Consider the following 17,815-nt stretch of genomic DNA (forward strand, 5'->3'; position numbering starts at 1 on the left):
CATTTGTAAAGCCACTTCTGCTGCTTTCATTCATTTGGAAGTCCTGTAGCTGAGTTTGGGAGAGACTAACAGCCTCGGCAGCAGAGGGGAGAAAGGCTGTAACACCACCACTTTACTCTGTTCTACCTGTCACATCATTTTATCAGGAAACAAATATGCTCATGTTTTTACTATGTTTGTCTTGAAGATGTAAGAAGATCACATGGTGCTTTTTATTATTGTGTTGGTTTGTTTCCTGTCTCTTGGATGGAGCCCAGCTGTGCGTGGCCCCTGGGCCTGTGGTCAGAGTGTGTGCTGGATAATCCGGCCCAGGATGAGGCCAAACTGACATGGGATGAAATGTCTGTCACATAATTGAGCTTAGTGTAGTTTCATTTCTGCACAATTTAAAAACAACCAAAACTTTGTTCTGTCTTTTCTATGTTATACTGTAGACTTTCTTTGATACTGTGTCCAAAAGGAGCAGCTTTTACTTTGAAGGGGAGGCGTCTCTGTTTCCTCTTCAGGTTGGATGATGGAAGCAAATGAGTGTGTGATGTTCTTTCAGTGTTGCACTTTGTAGATGCTCCCTGAGCACTGGTCTCACAGCCAGCTGCACATAGAGACCAGTGTTGTTAGTCCAGGTCAGAAGATGACTTGTTGGAATGAAAGTGAGCTTGTAGTTTGTCTGCTTTAATAATGTGACTGGAAAAAGGTGTTGGACTTCAAATATGTCCATTTCTTTCACACTTCACCTTTAAAAGTGAAGCCTTGTGGTTCCTGGAAGGAAAAACACGACTTTTTCAAGTCTTTGTCCTGTTTTTATGATAAATGTACGACTTTAATGTGAAACATTCAGAGTTTTTTCTCTTGTTGTGTTTGTTTGAAGCTGCTTCCTGTTGGCTTCAGCTGTTTGGAGTTTCCATTTTCTAAACTTCTACATTCTGAACCTTCTTCAGCTCTGAACAGATGATGAAACACTGAATGATTTCAAGCTCACACTTTGTCTACTAAACTTACATCTTTCATTCTTTACACAGATTGGAGAGCTGTGGTTTGTCAGAGATCAGCTGTGATTATCTGGCAGCAGCACTGAAGTCCAACCCCTCCCATCTGAGAGAGCTGGACCTGAGTAACAACAACAAGCTTCAGGATTCAGGAGTGAAGCATCTGTGTGGTTTCCTGGAGAGTCCAGGATGTGGACTTGAAACTCTGAGGTCAGTCAGCATGTTTTAGTTGTGCTGAGATGAATATGATGTGAAAGTTGTGCTGACACTAAACTGCAGACATCAGGCTGATATTATACTGATCCACACTGAGGATCTTCATGGTAAAGTCTGTTTTCTTCTTCTCTGGTTTAGTCCATTGACTGCAGCAGAACAATGTTCACATTTCAAACAGTGAGACTCAACGTATGGCCCGCGGCCCACACGCGGCCTGCCCACCTTTCCTGATTCAGAGAGAGGGGACCCTGATTAACTGTGTAGTGTTCTTCCTCACAGTTCTAAGTATCAGACACAACAATGAATAATCCACAGCTGACTGTCTTTAGCAGGTCAAAGGTCACGGCAGACAGCAGACAGTGGGAAATATTATAATTCTGATAATTTATCAGCACATATCCATATGTATAAAAACAAAGCTGACACTGTGAGACTTGATCAGAGGTGTGATCATCACAGCAGAGGCCTTTGTGTCAAAGTCACTGAGGATCAAACAGAAACACATGAAGCAGATTTTCCTGTTCTGGATTTTTATAGCAGATAACCTTCAAAATATTCTGCAGTCCATCAAAAAGTGAAGCAAACCATGAATCAACATGTGAACATGAGCTGATGCTGCTGAAGGGAAGCAAAGTTACAGAGGTTTGATTACAGACACAGCTGAGAGTTTGTAATCTGTCATCATTTTAAAAGGTTTAAATTTCTTCAGTATTGAACAGCAGAAATGAGGCTTTGTTTTCGGAGGCCGACAGCAGTGAACACAACAGCAGACTGGTGCGTAATAAGCAGTGAATAATGCAGGAAACAGATTTTTGAAGGTAAACTGTTCTTGAAGTACACTGAGAGAGAGAGAGCTGTGCAGGAAGTAAACGTCAAAGTCAGAGAGAATTCATGACGATGTTCATCAAACGTAAAGCGTAGTTTGGATCTTCTTCTTCTGCTGGTTCAGTCAGTTTTGGTTGGAGACAGATGAAACCTGCAGCTTCAGGATCTGTGAGCTGTCCACTTTCAGCCCCGACGGCGTGTCCGTGTACGTGCCGTCGAGTGAACGATCCACGCTCTGTGTTTCCATCTTTGTGTGTTTAGCTGCTCTCATTTACTGTTTTATCTGTTTTCTTGTTGTTGAAATACTTTTGGGAGCTTTAACCTGAGATTCTGGCAAAATACATTTATATTAAAAATCGATTCAGGATTGAATGAATCAACATCGCTTTATTCAAATTAAAACCATTTAAATAGGAAAATCCATTTTTTTACCGCCGCCTCTAATGCTGGGTAATGTCAGCTGGTCCATGTGCAGCTGGCTGTGAGGCTCAGGGAGCGTCTACAAAGTGCAACACTGAAAGAACATCATCCATAAATATTGAGTAATAACTGGACTCTCATACAGCGAGACTCAAATGCCTTTAAACATCAGCTTATCCTGCTGATCCAAGTCCAACACTGAGTTTGTAAAAACATGTTTGTCAATCATTTTGTTTGGTTTCTGAGGAAAATGATTCAATAACTTGCTGCTAATACACAACATTTCATCATATTTCCTCATAACCCTCTTTTGTCTGACCATTTGATCCCATTTGAATTTGCAATAAAGGATCCACAGAGTTTGGTGACAATAATGACAGTAGATGTTTGTGTGAAAGTGCTGGAAGCAAATAAGTGTGTGATGTTCTTTCAGTGTTGCACTTTGTAGACGCTCCCTGAGCACTGGTCTCACAGCCAGCTGCACATAGAGACCAGTGTTGTTAGTCGAGGTCAGAAGATGACTTGTTGGAATGAAAATGAGCTTGTAGTTTGTCTGCTTTAATAATGTGACTGGAAAAAGGTGTTGGACTTCAAATATGTCCATTTCTTTCACACTTCACCTTTAAAAGTGAAGCCTTGTGGTTCCTGGAAGGAAAAACACGACTTTTTCAAGTCTTTGTCCTGTTTTTATGATAAATGTACGACTTTAATGTGAAACATTCAGAGTTTTTTCTCTTGTTGTGTTTGTTTGAAGCTGCTTCCTGTTGGCTTCAGCTGTTTGGAGTTTCCATTTTCTAAACTTCTACATTCTGAACCTTCTTCAGCTCTGAACAGATGATGAAACACTGAATGATTTCAAGCACTTTGTCTAATAAACTTACATCTTTCATTCTTTATACAGATTGAGGGGCTGTGGTTTGTCAGAGATCAGCTGTGATTATCTGGCAGCAGCACTGAAGTCCAACCCCTCCCATCTGAGACAGCTGGAGCTGAGCTGCAACCACAACCTGCAGGATTCAGGAGTGAAGCATCTGTGTGGTTTCCTGGAGAGTCCAGGATGTGGACTTGAAACTCTGAGGTCAGTCAGCATGTTTTAGTTGTGCTGAGATGAATATGATGTGAAAGTTGTGCTGACACTAAACTGCAGACATCAGGCTGATATTATACTGATCCACACTGAGGATCTTCATGGTAAAGTCTGTTTTCTTCTTCTCTGGTTTAGTCCATTGACTGCAGCAGAACAATGTTCACATTTCAACCCTTCAAAGAAGAAGAAAAATCCTCCACTGGATAATTCACTGTGAAACTCTCCAACTCTTCATTCCACCTTAAAGTCTGTCTGACACTGAAATCCAAAGCAAAATGTGCATTTGCTTTACAGACAGCAGTCCAACACAAACATACACACATCATCCAAAACACAGTCCAACATCCAAATCTCCTCCACTGCCAGCATGAATGATGGGAAAGAGAAGGAGGAACACTCTGACATTCAGGGTTAGAATGAGTTTCATGAAGCAGACTGTGAAGATCAAAGCTGCATTAGAAAGCTTACATGAATGAATGAGTGGACAGAAGTGGACAGAGATCATCTGAAGCACTTCAAAGGCTTTAAATCAGCACATTTCTCTTTATTCTTTATCAACTCTGTTAGTTTCTCTCAGTTTTCTGTGGAATGAAGCTAACAGCAGGCTAATAAGATGCTAACCAATAGGTTTCTATTAAAGGTTGTAATTTGTATATGAAAAAGTGCTTTGGCTCAGCAGGGATCAGCTTACAGGTAGAATACAGCTGCTGGATGGGATTAGCATGTCATAGCTATCTACCAAACTGCTAACTGGGGAATTTCAGGCCATCTATGGATCATTTTTGCTAACTGTTTATTCAGCTTAGGCTCACAGGGCTGCAGCCTGTGCCCTAGCTGTCATAGGGCAAGAGGCGTGGTCCACCTGCACAGGTGAGCAGTCCATCACAGGGCCAACAGAGAGAGACAGAGAACCACTCTCTCACATTCAATTCAATTCAATTCAATTCAATTCAATTTTATTTATATAGCGCCAAATCACAACAAAAGACGCCTCAAGGCGCTTCATAGATACAGAAAAAAACCCGACAATCATATGACCCCCTATGAGCAAGCACTTTGGCGACAGTGGGAAGGAAAAACTCCCTTTTAACAGGAAGAAACCTCTGGCAGAACCAGGCTGAGGGAGGGGCGGCCATCTGCTGCGACCGGTTGGGCTGAGAGAAGGAAGACAGGATAAAGACATGCTGTGGAAGAGAAACAGAGGTTAATAACAGATATGATTAAATGCAGAGAGGTCTATTAATACATAGTGAGTGAGAAAGGTGACTGGAAAGGAAAAACTCAATGCATCATGGGAATCCCCCGGCAGCCTACATCTATTGCAGCATAACTAAGGGAGGATTCAGGGTCACCTGGTCCAGCCCTAACTATATGCTTTAGCAAAAAGGAAAGTTTTAAGCCTAATCTTAAAAGTAGAGATAGTGTCTGTCTCCCGAATCCAAACTGGAAGCTGGTTCCACAGAAGAGGGGCCTGAAAACTGAAGGCTCTCCCTCCCATTCTACTTTTAAATATTCTAGGAACAACAAGTAGGCCTGCAGAGCGAGAGCGAAGTGCTCTAATAAGGTGATATGGTACTACAAGGTCATTAAGATAAGATGGGGCCTGATTATTTAAGACCTTGTATGTGAGGAGCAGGATTTTGAATTCAATTCTGGACTTAACAGGAAGCCAATGAAGGGAAGCCAAAACAGGAGAAATCTGCTCTCTCTTTCTAGTCCCTGTCAGGACTCCAGCTAATCCAAAATGCTTCAGCTAAAGGCTTTTCAGCGAGTTTTTTGGACATCCTGATAATAATGAATTACAGTAGTCCAGCCTGGAAGTAATAAATGCATGAACTAGTTTTTCAGCGTCACTCTGAGACAGGATATTTCTAATTTTAGAGATGTTGCGCAAATGGAAGAAAGCAGTTTTACATATTTGTTTAATATGTGCGTTGAAGGACATGTCCTGGTCAAAAATGACTCCAAGGTTCCTCACAGCGTTACTGGAGGCCAAGGTAATGCCATCCAGAATAAGAATCTGGTTAGATACCATATTTCTAAGCTTTTCAGGGCCGAGTACAATAACCTCAGTTTTATCTGAATTAAGAAGCAGAAAGTTAGCGGCCATCCAGGTCTTTATGTCTTTAAGGCATTCCTGCAGTTTAACTAATTGGTGTGTGTTATCTGGCTTCATGGACAGATAGAGCTGGGTGTCATCAGCATAGCAGTGAACATGTATGCTATGTCTTCTAATGATACTGCCTAAGGGAAGCATGTATAATCAGAATCAGAATCAGAATCAGAATGGGGTTTATTGCCAGATGTTGAGGTTTACAACATTAGGAAATTGCTGCGGTGCTTCAGTGCAAACATAGTGTCATAAATAGCACTTAAATAGACATGAAAAAAATAAATAAAAGTAAGAATAAGAATTAAAAGTGCTATGTAGAAAGATATGTGCATGAGATATACATGAGATATATACATGGGAATAAGAATTATGAGTGCTACGTAGAACGATATATACATGAGTGCAGGTGGTGATCAGTGCCAAACATGAAATGATGCAGTGACACAGCGTAGGGTCATGTGTTAGTGGCGGGGACAGTCATATGGTTATTGTTCATGTGACCAACAGCAGAGGGGAAAAAACTGTTCTTATGGCGAGAGGTTCTGGTGCGAATGGACCGGAGCTTCCTGCCTGAGGGGAGCAGGTCAAACAGACTGTGTCCAGGGTGAGAAGGGTCAGCTGAGATCCGGGCTGCACGCCGCAGTGTCCTGGAGGTGTACAGGTCCTGCAGAGATGGGAGTCTGCAGCCAATCACCTTCTCAGCAGAGCGCACAACACGCTGCAGTCTCTGTTTGTCCCTGATAGTGGCTCCAGCGTACCACACGGTGATGGAGGAGGTGAGGATGGACTCGATGATTGCAGTGTAGAACTGCATCATCGTCCGTGTTGGCAGGTTGAATTTCTTCAGCTGCCTCAGGAAGTACATCCTCTGCTGGGCTTTCTTGATGACGGAGGTGATGGTGGGCTCCCACTTCAGGTCCTGGGTGATGGTGGTACCCAGGAAGCGGAATGAGTCCACAGAGGTGATGGGGGTGTCAGTCAGGATGATGGGGGGGGAGTGGGGCTGTGTGCTTCCTGAAGTCCACAATAATCTCCACTGTCTTCTGGGCATTCAGCACCAGGTTGTTGTGGCTGCACCAGGTCACCAGACGTTCAACCTCCCTCCTGTAGGCAGACTCATCCCCGTCCGAGATGAGCCCAATAACGGTGGTGTCATCTGCGAACTTGATTAGCTTGACAGACTGGTGGGTGGAGGTGCAGCAGTTGGTGTACAGGGAGAAGAGCAGAGGAGAAAGAACACAGCCCTGAGGGGAGCCGGTGCTGATGGTCCGGGAGACCGAGACATTCTTTCCCAGCCTCACATGCTGCTTCCTGTCCGTCAGGAAGTCAGTGATCCACCGGCAGATGGGATCAGGCACATTCATCTGGGAAAGCTTGCCTCGGAGATGGTCTGGAAGGATGGTGTTGAAGGCAGAACTGAAGTCCACAAACAGGATCCTGGCGTAGGTTCCTGGGGAGTCCAGATGCTGCAGGATGAAGTGTAGGGCCATGTTGATGGCGTCGTCTACAGACCTGTTGGCTCTATATGCAAACTGCAGGGGGTCCAGGAGGGGGGCCGTGAGGGTCTTGAGATAGGAGAGAACCAGGCGCTCAAATGACTTCATGACCACAGATGTCAGAGCCACGGGTCTGTAGTCATTTAGTCCAGTGATCCTAGGTTTCTTGGGGACAGGGATTATGGTAGAGGACTTGAAGCAGGCAGGCACATGACATGCCTGCAGTGAGGAGTTGAAAATGCCAGAAAACACTGGGGCCAGCTCGTTTGCACAGTGTCTGAGGGTGGCAGGAGACACACCGTCTGGGCCGGGAGCTTTCCGAGCATTCAGACTCCTAAACTGCTTCCTCACATCTGCTTCATGAATATGAAGAGTTGTGGTGGGAGGAGGTGGTGTGAAATCCTCTTTTGTGTGGGGTGAGGAGGCGGGTGTTGCAGGTGAACAGTTTGAAGGTGGTGATGGCTCTATGGAGGGGGGAGAGGTGGGGGAATGAGTGTCCAGAGTGCCTCTATTGTTGGGGCCGTTGGAGGTGTGAAGGCTGCCTGATGGCTCGTCAAAACGGCAATAGAAGTCGTTAAGGGTGTTGGCCAAGAGCAAGTCATCAGTGGAGTGGGGGGTTTTAGGCTTGTAGTTTGTGATATTCCTAAAACCTTTCCACACAGAGGCCGAGTCATTCTCTGAGATCTGCTGCTGCATCTTCTCAGAGTGCTGATGTTTGGCAATGTCCACTTCTTTAGTGAACCTGTACTTGGCCTCTTTGTAGCGGTCCCTGTCTCCGCTTCTGAACGCCTTTCTCTTTTCCAGCCACAGCTTCTTGAGTTTAGGAGTAAACCAGGGTTTGTCATTGTTATAACTCACCCTGGTGCGTGATGGCACAATGCTGTCCTCACAGAAGTGGATATAGGAGGTGACAGTGTCCGTAAACTCGTCCAAGCTGTTAGAAGCAGCCTTCATTGTGTCCCAGTCTGTGGTCTCCAAACACGTACGAAGCTCCTCCACAGCCTCGTTGCTCCACAGTTTTTTGGACCTCACGACAGGTTTGGAGAGCTTCAGCCTCTGTCTGTACGTGGGGATCAGGTGGATCATGACGTGGTCAGAAAGTCCGAGTGAAGCGCGGGGCACTGCGCGATAGGCCCCGCTGATCGTGCTGTAGCAGTGGTCCAATGTCCTCTCCTCTCTGGTCGGGCATTTAATATACTGCTTGTATTTCGGAAGCTCATGGCACAGATTGGCTTTGTTAAAGTCCCCAAGAGCAATGATGAGAGAGTCCGGGTATGTCCGCTCCATGTGGAGAATCTGCTCTGCGAGTGCGCACTGAGCTGCTTGTGCATCCGCGTCTGGCGGGATGTAAACAGCGGCCAGGATGAATGAAGCAAACTCCCGCGGAGAATAAAACGGTTTGCAGTGAATAAAAAGGTATTCCAGAGAGGGAGAGCAGTGCTGAGCAATCACTGTTACATCTGTGCACCAGCCACTATTGATGTAGAAGCAGACACCTCCACCTTTGGTTTTACCGGAGAGAGCGGCCTGCCGGTCCGCGCGCAGCAGATGAAAGCCCTCCAGCTTGAGCGCGCAGTCCGGGATGTCCTCACTGAGCCACGACTCCGTAAAACATAAGACACAGGAGGAGGCAAAGTCTCTGTTCATGCTTCTCATCAGGGCCAGTTCGTCTATCTTATTCCCGAGTGAGCGTACATTGGAAAGGAAGATCCCAGGAAGGGCCGTTCTCAGTCCGCGTCTCCTCAAACGCACGAGTACGCCGGCCCGCTTACCTCTCTTTCGACGTCTCACTTTCCTGATCAGAGTCTGCAGTAAATCTGCCGCAGATGCGACAAATATTGGAAATAAATCCACAGGCGTTGTAGTCCTGCAGTTAAGGAGCTCTTCTCTGGTGTAAGAGTATCCAGAGGAGTGCCCAGACACAGAAGAAATGCACAAAAACAAAACAAAAGTAGCGCACTGAAGCACCAGGGCATCCATACGCGGCGCCATCTTGGGGGGACAGAATTGGTCCTAGCACTGAACCCTGTGGAACTGCATAATTAACCTCAGTGTGTGAAGAGGACTCTCCATTTACATGCACAAATTGGAGTCTATTAGATAGATATGATACAAACCACTGCAGCGCAGTACCTGTAATACCTACAGCATGTTTTTATCGCTCTAATAGGATATTATGGTCAACAGTATCGAATGCTGCGCTGAGGTCTAGCAGGACAAGCACAGAGATGAGTCCACTGTCAGAGGCCATAAGAAGATCATTTGTAACATTCACTAAAGCTGTTTCTGTGCTGTGATGAGCTCTCAAACCTGACTGAAACTCTTCAAATAAACCATTCCTCTGCAGATGATCAGTTAGCTGTTTGACAACTACTCTTTCAAGGATTTTTGATATGAAAGGAAGGTTGAAGATTGGCCTATAATTAGCTAAGACTGCTGGGTCTAGAGATGGCTTTTTGAGTAAAGGTTTAACTACAGCCAGCTTGAAGGCCTGTGGTACATAGCCGATTATTAGAGATAGGTTGATCATATTTAAGATCGAAGCATTAATTAATGGCAGGACTTCTTTGAGCATTTTTGTTTGAATGGGGTCTAAAAGACACGTTGATGGTTTGGAGGAAGTAATTATTGAAGTTAACTCAGAAAGATCAATTGGAGAAAAAGAGTCTAACTTAACATCAATAGTACTAAGAGTAGCTGTAGATAATATTACATCTGTGGGATGATTATTGGTAATTTTTTCTCTAATGATAAAAATTTTATTTGTGAAGAAGTTCATGAAGTCATTACCAGTGTTGGGTAAGTTACTTTAAAATAGTAACTTAGTTACATTACTAGTTACTTCTCTCAAAAGTAATTCAGTTACTTCAAGTTACTCGTTACTTTCAAAGTAACTAGTTACTAGGGAAAGTAACTTTGGTTTTACTCAGAATTCTCTTGTTAATGTGTTTCTTCCATAACTTTGCCAGTCTTCTAGCTTGCTTACTTGCCACAAGTGCACTGTGCCACCTACCAATAGAAAGGAAAAGATAATGTGCATATTTCCACGAGAGAAATCCCACGCCTGGACCGTCATTGACTGCTGCCATGATTCTAGCCTACGTCACAGTGTCATGTGCGCCTTTTACATCCAACACAAAAACTGCAGTCGTGATGCTTTCGATTGTACTCAGAACTCGGAAATTCTGCCTTCTGAATAGGAAGATGTAGGTAACACCAGACTGCAGATGAGCTGCATACAGAGCTGGACTGGGACAAAAAAATCGTCCTGGGCATTTTGACCAGAGATACACCATTATAGGAAAAATCATAAAGCCTTTGAATGAAAATAAACGCTGTTGTGACAGTGATGTACACTGTTTTGATGGTATATATGCATCAATCTATCAATCGTTTGTTGTAAGATTCAGATAATTATTTTGTAAAAGATAGACATTTTAAATGAGAATAAGAAAGAAAAGTATTTCTTTGTGCCCCCCTCTCCCTGTTAATGCCCTACCTGCCCCCCTGGCAACACTTTGCTAGATCCGCACCTGCACAGTTACCAGCTGTCAGCTACCTAAAAAAGGATCCTGGTGTTATTTGTCTCTCAGAAACAGTTCATAACTTCCCATCAACTCATTCATGTCACCTAAAAGGTAAACCTGTTTTTCCATCACCTGTTCAGCTCTGATGATCCAGTAAGGACATCTCCTGGTTTCATCTTCATGTTTCCCTCTCACCAGATAACCAAACCAATATCATGACCAGCAGCTTTTTTGCAGTTGTGGCTCCAGCAAACATCAGCTGATACTAGAAATTAATATTAAATAAATTCTAACAACAGCTGATCAAGCTTAAACGTGCTGCTGTTGTTTAGCGCGACATCCGCTGGTTTCCTCTTTCGGCGCAAAGTGAGCGATAAACAAACAAGAGAGAAAAGCTGATCAGCTGATCATTGATCAGTTTTCATGATTGAAGTAGAAACGGGAGAGGGAGGGGGAGAATAAAAGAAGAGGCAGCTGTGCAGCAAAGACACAGAATAACTCCAGCTTTGTGCCTTTTTCATTGTAGCTGAATTACGGGACAAACTGTTCCTTTTCACCTCAATAAGAAACGCGTAATATTTTCTATGAATACCAGACGGGACGGTTGGCAACTCTAATAACTTATGAACAAAATAAAGTTCAACATCATTAACTTCATAGCACCCACCCAGGTGTATAGAAACTCCGTCATGCTAGCTAGCACGCAGTACGGAAAAAGTCAGAATAACGAAAATAAACTCCACCTAAACTTGGTTTATATCTGACCCAGATAGACTGCAGGTCATAACTTCTTACCTGAAGTTCAGTTCACACTTGGACCGGCGGCCGCCTCGGGTCTCTTTTCCTTCTGCGTCCCTTTTCCTTCATCCACCTGCTGGCCTCCACCACTTGCTAATGTTACTGAATCTGTGGAAGCTCCGCGATAGCCACCACACGAAGTAACGAGTAACGACCCTATCTAAATCCCAGTAACGAGTAACGCGTTCCTGATTTTGGCATAATAACTAGTTACCGTGCTCATTACCACAATAATAACGTAGTTACTGTAACGCGTTACTTAATAACGCGTTAGTCCCAACACTGCTCCTGGTCTGATTGGGGAGGGGACCAGAGAAAACTACAGAGTCCGACATTGTTTTAGCAAAGTTGCACACCGATTCAATATTGATTTTAGTGACCTCCGATTGGCGTAACCGGGTGTCATTACTGCCGACGTGAATTATGATTTTACTGAATTTACGTTTACCCTTAGCCAGCAGTTTTAAATTTCCTTCAATGTCGCCTGCTCTGGCCCCTGGAAGACAATTGACTATGGTTGCCGGTGTCTCTAGCTTCACATGTCTGAGAACAGAATCGCCAATTACCAGAGTTTGACCCCCGGCGGGTGTGTCGCCGAGTGGGGAAAAACGGTTAGACACATGAACGGGTTGGTGGTGTACCTGGGGCTTCTGTTTAGGACTATGCTTCCTCCTCACCGTGACCCAGCCGCCCTGATTCCCCAGCTGCTTGGGACCTGCCGGGGAACAGCTAGCGGGGCCTACGCTATTTTCGGCTGCACCAGCTACAGGGGCCTGGCTAGCTGTGGGTGAATGAAGGGTGCGAAGCCGAGTCTCCAATTCAGTAATCCTGGCCTCAGGGCTGCAAATATGCTACATTTATTACAGATATCATTACTGCTAAAGGAAGCCGAGGAGTAACTAAACATCTGACACAATGAGCAAGAAAGTGCAGGAGGGACAGGTGAAGTAGCCATGGTGCTAATGAGTCGGCTACGAGCTAAGCTAAGCTAGCGAGACAGTGCAGAGACAGTGATTGAATACTTTGGCTATAAATTAGGTAGTGAGTACACAGAAAGTGTGCTTCGGATGAAGCACGTGAAGATTATACTATGAAAGAAGAATGTATTTAAAAGTTGTTAATTAAATTGCTAAGCAAATAAGCTACTCAGAAACACCACTGTGTTTGAGCAGGAACAGGAAGTGATACTCTACCACAGAGCGAGCGAACACCAAGTGACAGCGCCACATCCACACCTACAGCCAATTTAGAAGCACCAGTGAACCTAAGCAGCATTTCATTGGACTGTGGGAGAACATCCAACCTCCACAGAAATGCCAACAAGCTTCAACTTACAACCTTCTTGCTTTAAGGCACTAGTGCGTGGAGGTGGTGGGGCCACAGCACCATCATCACTGAGTGCCATAGGACACTTAACCTTTGTTTCCATATGCTGGGAACTTCCTGTTGTTCCAAGGAGGACTGGAAAATGTGTGAAAACCTCCCAGTCAGTTCCTCACAGCACACTTCAATCATTTCCCTCCCACAGCATCAGGACCAGGGCTTTTTCTCTCTTTGGTTCCACTAAGAGATTTCCACACAATCACCTCATCAGTGGGACTCTCAGAGCTACCAGCCCTTTGCTACAATCACAAAGCTCTTCATTGAAATCAATGATATCAAAGCTGGAATCAAATGAGTCCAAGTCTTCTGCTGATTCAGCATCACATTCATCTTTGCTCCTTGTTCTGCATCCCCACCATGGACTTCATTCCTTTCCAAGCCAGCCTTGAGTGTCCTTTATTCAGCTCATCCTCTGCTTTACTTTTACACCTGATTTTAGCTGCTTTGTCTCTCTTTCAACAAGTTTCTGTGCCTCAATCTTTTTCTTCTCCCAGTATAGAGTCTTTGGTCCAGACTGGAACAACTGTGTTCCCAGTTTGAGCTCTCTTCAGTCCTGTGACCTGACAGACCCAGAGGGGCCATCACATCACATTTAGGAGCTCCCCTAATGGAGCCACAACACATGTCCAATACTTAGTCTGTCTTGTTGGACCAACTGGAAGAAATGATTCAAGGACTTAGTCACAGAACAGAGATTCAAATCTCCAAAATCCAACTGGCTGCATCAGGACATATAGTCTGAAACTCTGCACAGTTTCCTGTTTGAAGCTGCTTCCTGTTGGCTTCAGCTGTTTGGAGTTTCCATTTTCTAAACTTCTACATTCTGAACCTTCTTCAGCTCTGAACAGATGATGAAACACTGAATGATTTCAAGCTCACACTTTGTCTAATAAACTTACATCTTTCATTCTTTATACAGATTGAGGCTCTGTGGTTTGTCAGAGATCAGCTGTGATTATCTGGCAGCAGCACTGAAGTCCAACCCCTCCCATCTGAGAGAGCTGGACCTGAGAGGAAACAACCTGAAGGATCCAGATGTGAAGCAGCTGTCTGATCTTCAGCAGAGTCCAGACTACAGACTGGAGACTCTGAGGTCAGTAGAGTGATTGAGTGAGTGGGTGGTGCTGTCAGCAGTATTGTACTAAACACAGTCAGTATGAAACAAAGATCCAGTGTTTCCTGTAAAGCTGCAGCTTCTCAGTGAAGCTGTGAGAGGAGAATGGTGACAGGCTTCAGGATTGGCCACAAACACTTCCTGTTTCTGCCTTTTTGTCACCTTTATGGTCACCATAGTAACGGCTGACACGCTCTGATCGAACGCTGTCAACAGCCAATCAGCTCTCTGAACAAAGCAGCACGCAGACCAATGACTGCATTCATTTCCAAGTTTAAAGCAGTGAAGAACACAGTCTGTAGGTGAGGAAGAATTTAGTGAGAGCAGATGTTTGGATGGAATTCCTCCAGTTAACAGCTGGAACCGTCCATCTGGATTGTTGGGCTTGTTGTTGGGGTTCCTACAGAGCTCAGAGTGGACACACCAAGGTTCTTCTAATGAATGAAAGTCCAAACTCAAACTAGGAGGGAAAAACATTTTCAGCAACTTCAATAAAAATCCAAAGATTAGAAAAAGTGAAGCAACAATGAGTCCTAGTACAGTCCCAGCACTGAAGTCCCTGCTGCTCTTTATACTGGATGTGCTGCATCACTGACTGACAGCTGATGAAGAGTCTCTGGAAACACTCGTTTATCTCCTCTGCTCTTCCTTCTTCTCTCTGCAGGTGGAGCTGATGATGGTAAACAGGACGGTGTGTGTGCTGAGAGGAGGAGCTGTGTCCTGATGATCCAGAGAGGTTGAAGCAGCAGCAGCAGCTTGTGTGTAGAGACGCTCTGAATGGGCCATGTTACTGGGAGGTGGAGAGGAGAGCTTCATCCAGCAGTGACTGACAGAGGAATGAGAAGAAGTGCAGATGACTGTCAGTGCTGCAGAGTGAACTGCTCTGAGAACAGCTCCACTGTCAGACACAATGTAGAGTCCAGCATCATCCCTGTGTGTCCCTCTGGATCTGACAGAGGATCATCAGTGTATCTGGACTGCTCTGCTGCTGCTCTGTCCTTCTACAGTCTCTGCACAGTCTCTGTCTGACTCTGGCTTCAGACCCTCCTGGATCAAACTCACCTGGAAAGACTTTCAAACATCACTCAATAGATTTGAATACAGAATATATTTGATATATACTGTAGATGTACTGTAGAGTTGCAGTTTGTCACTTGTAAATACAGTCTGTGAGCAGCTGTGAGCTGAAAGATCTTTCTAGAAACACGAAATGTTTTCACTCTTCTGTTGCTCTTTCATATATTTCCACAACATTAATATTGATCCCACCTGTCTCACCTGTTTCATGCTTTTATACATAATAACAGGACACGTGTGATCTGAGCGCTGCTGTGGTTGCTGTGCTGCACGTCTTCATTTAGATAACAGAGACATCTAGTGGTTCAGAGGGAGAACTGCAGGAGGTGGAGCTGTGTTTTAGCATGGAAAACTTTTTATATTTGGGCGCAGATACAAATATGACAAGTATCAGTGTAAGATACAAAAGGTCACATCAGTCAGCAGAGGGAACAGTGATCACACAGCAATGTAAGAATAGAAACATAACAGTGAATCTGGACATGTATACAGATGGAAGCAAACAAACAGGATGTAACACTACATTAAAGCCACAAATGGGAAGAAAACAAATCCAAAGGAAAATATATTTGATCTCACCAAGTTTAGGTGGAGTTTATTTTCCTTGTGCTGACTTTTTACAGTCAGTTACAATAACTCGTACTGCGTACTAGCTAGCATGACGGAGTTTCTCTACAGCTGGGTGGTGCTATGATGTTACTGATAGTGAACTTTATTTTAGTAGAGTTTCCAACCGTCCTGTAAAAAACAGAATCGTCTCGTATTCAGAGAAAATATTACGCCTTTCGTGTTGAGCTGAGAAGGAACACAGTTTGTCCCAGACTTCAGCTAGAATGGAAAAGACACAAAGCTGGATTTATTCTGTGTCTTTACACTGTCATTCTCTCCCCTCCCTCTCCTGTTGCTACTTCAATCATGAAACTGATCAATGATCAGCTGATCGGCTTTTCTCTCTTGTTTTTTTATCATCCACTTTGCGCCAGAAAGACGAAACCAGCGGATGTCGCGCTAAACAACAGCAGCACGTTTAAGCTTGATCAGCTGTTGTTAGAATTTATTTAATATTATTTTCTAGTATCAGCTGATGTTTGCTGGAGCCACAGCTGTAAAGCTGCTGGTCATGATATCGGTTTGGATATGCGGTGAGAGGGAAACATGAAGATGAAACCAGGAGATGTCCTTACTGAATCATCAGAGCTGAACAGGTGATGGAGAAACAGGTTTAACTTTTAGGTGACATGAACGAGTTGATGGGAAGTTATGAGCTGTTTCTGAGAGACAAATAACACCAGGATCCTTTTCTAAGTAGCTGACAGCTGGTAACTGTGCAGGGGCGGATCTAGTAAAGTTTTGCCGACCTAAACCAGGGGGTTTAGAGCATCATAGAGTTTTTGTGGTTTGTTTTCTTTAAGTCATTTCCCAGATTTTCTCTATAATTTCAATTCCTTGAATAAAACAACAAATTTAGGGGATGATTTTGTAATCCGACTTTATGTATGAAAGATTTGACTAAACATAAAACAATCTTCCAACTCAGTCGTCATTCTTATCTTGTGAAATCAAACCAAATGTTCTGTTGTCTCTAAATCAGGGATTGATGAAATCTTTGGTTGCATCCATTTATGAACATGTTCTCATTCATATTAAATCGTAGTCTAAGTCCTTCTTTAGAGGGATAAATGTCATTCATTATCTTCAAATGTGTTTCTGTTGTTTTGGGGGGAAGTTTGAAGTCCATTGTTCAAAGTCTGTTAATGAAACTTTATGAAGTTTATGTAGGATGTTTTTCCTATTTTGTATTTGTTTGAATTATGATGTATTTCTGACTCTTTCTGCCATGATGCCAGGTCTCTCTTGAAAACAACATTTTTAATCTCAATTAAATTTTCACCTGGAGAAATAAAGATGATAATAATAATTTTGTCTTCAGGGAATCATTTCTCTGTAAAACAGCTTCTTCTGAAACTCTTGTTACATTTCTTGTTTATTGTTTGCTGGTTTTAGAAAAATGTCATCGTCTCTGTGTGAACTTAAACTCTACATGTGGTGTCAGCTATAAACGAGCTCTAGAGTCTAATAACGATGCTTTTATTATTGTCTGGTATCCAACCTAACCCTGGGCCTCTGGCTGAATGTGAAACACCAGCAGATGTTAAAAACTGTCTGGGTTACACGTGCATCACGTCGTGTGCTTCCTAACATGGATATGATTGGAATCTGGGCCTGTTCAAGCGGTGCTGGTATCATTGTTGTTTCTGAGACTTTCCAAATCTTTACTGGATAAAAACGTAGCAACTGATGGATTTAACATTTAGCACTCAGACTGTCCCAGAAAAGGCGGAGGTCTGGAAGTTTATGTTGAAGTTGAAGTTGAATAATGCTTTATTGATCATATGCAGGTTGCCCCGTAGAGGAATAGGACCCCCCCCCCCCCCCCCCCCCCGACTTACACACACAACAAAGACATCACATGGGAATACAGTCGGAGATCGGCAGCGTTGCAGAGAATAACACTGAAAAATTACACAACAATGGGGAAAGGTACAAGAGGAAAAAAAGAGACCTCTTCTCACGCTGGGCACCTATGGGAGGACAGCAAGAGAACAGGAAACAAAAAAAAAAAAACTCCTCTGCACAGAGAGCACATTAATGTCCACATCACAACATTAGAGCACGTGACAAGCCACAGGGGTTGGATAGGGGGGTGGGGGGTGTTACGAGTTCAAAATATTGGGGATGGACACCAGAGGAAAAACCCACAATAACAACACTG

At 43.9% G+C, this 17,815-nt stretch overlaps 1 protein-coding gene across 1 annotated transcript in view; it reads left to right on the forward strand.

Annotated features, from left to right (window-relative positions):
- The window catches only part of LOC309702571 (uncharacterized protein), a 546,755-nt gene that overhangs the window by 428,091 nt on the left and 100,849 nt on the right, over positions 1–17,815 (forward strand). The window contains exons 23-24 of the mRNA XM_082527164.1: positions 1,020–1,196; positions 3,349–3,525. Coding sequence (XP_082383290.1) covers positions 1,020–1,196; positions 3,349–3,525 — 354 coding nt within the window. The remainder of the gene's footprint in view (positions 1–1,019; positions 1,197–3,348; positions 3,526–17,815) is intronic.

The sequence above is a fragment of the Aulonocara stuartgranti genome (assembly GCF_965226115.1).
Source record: "Aulonocara stuartgranti genome assembly, chromosome: 3".
NCBI classification, from domain to species: Eukaryota; Metazoa; Chordata; class Actinopteri; order Cichliformes; family Cichlidae; genus Aulonocara; species Aulonocara stuartgranti.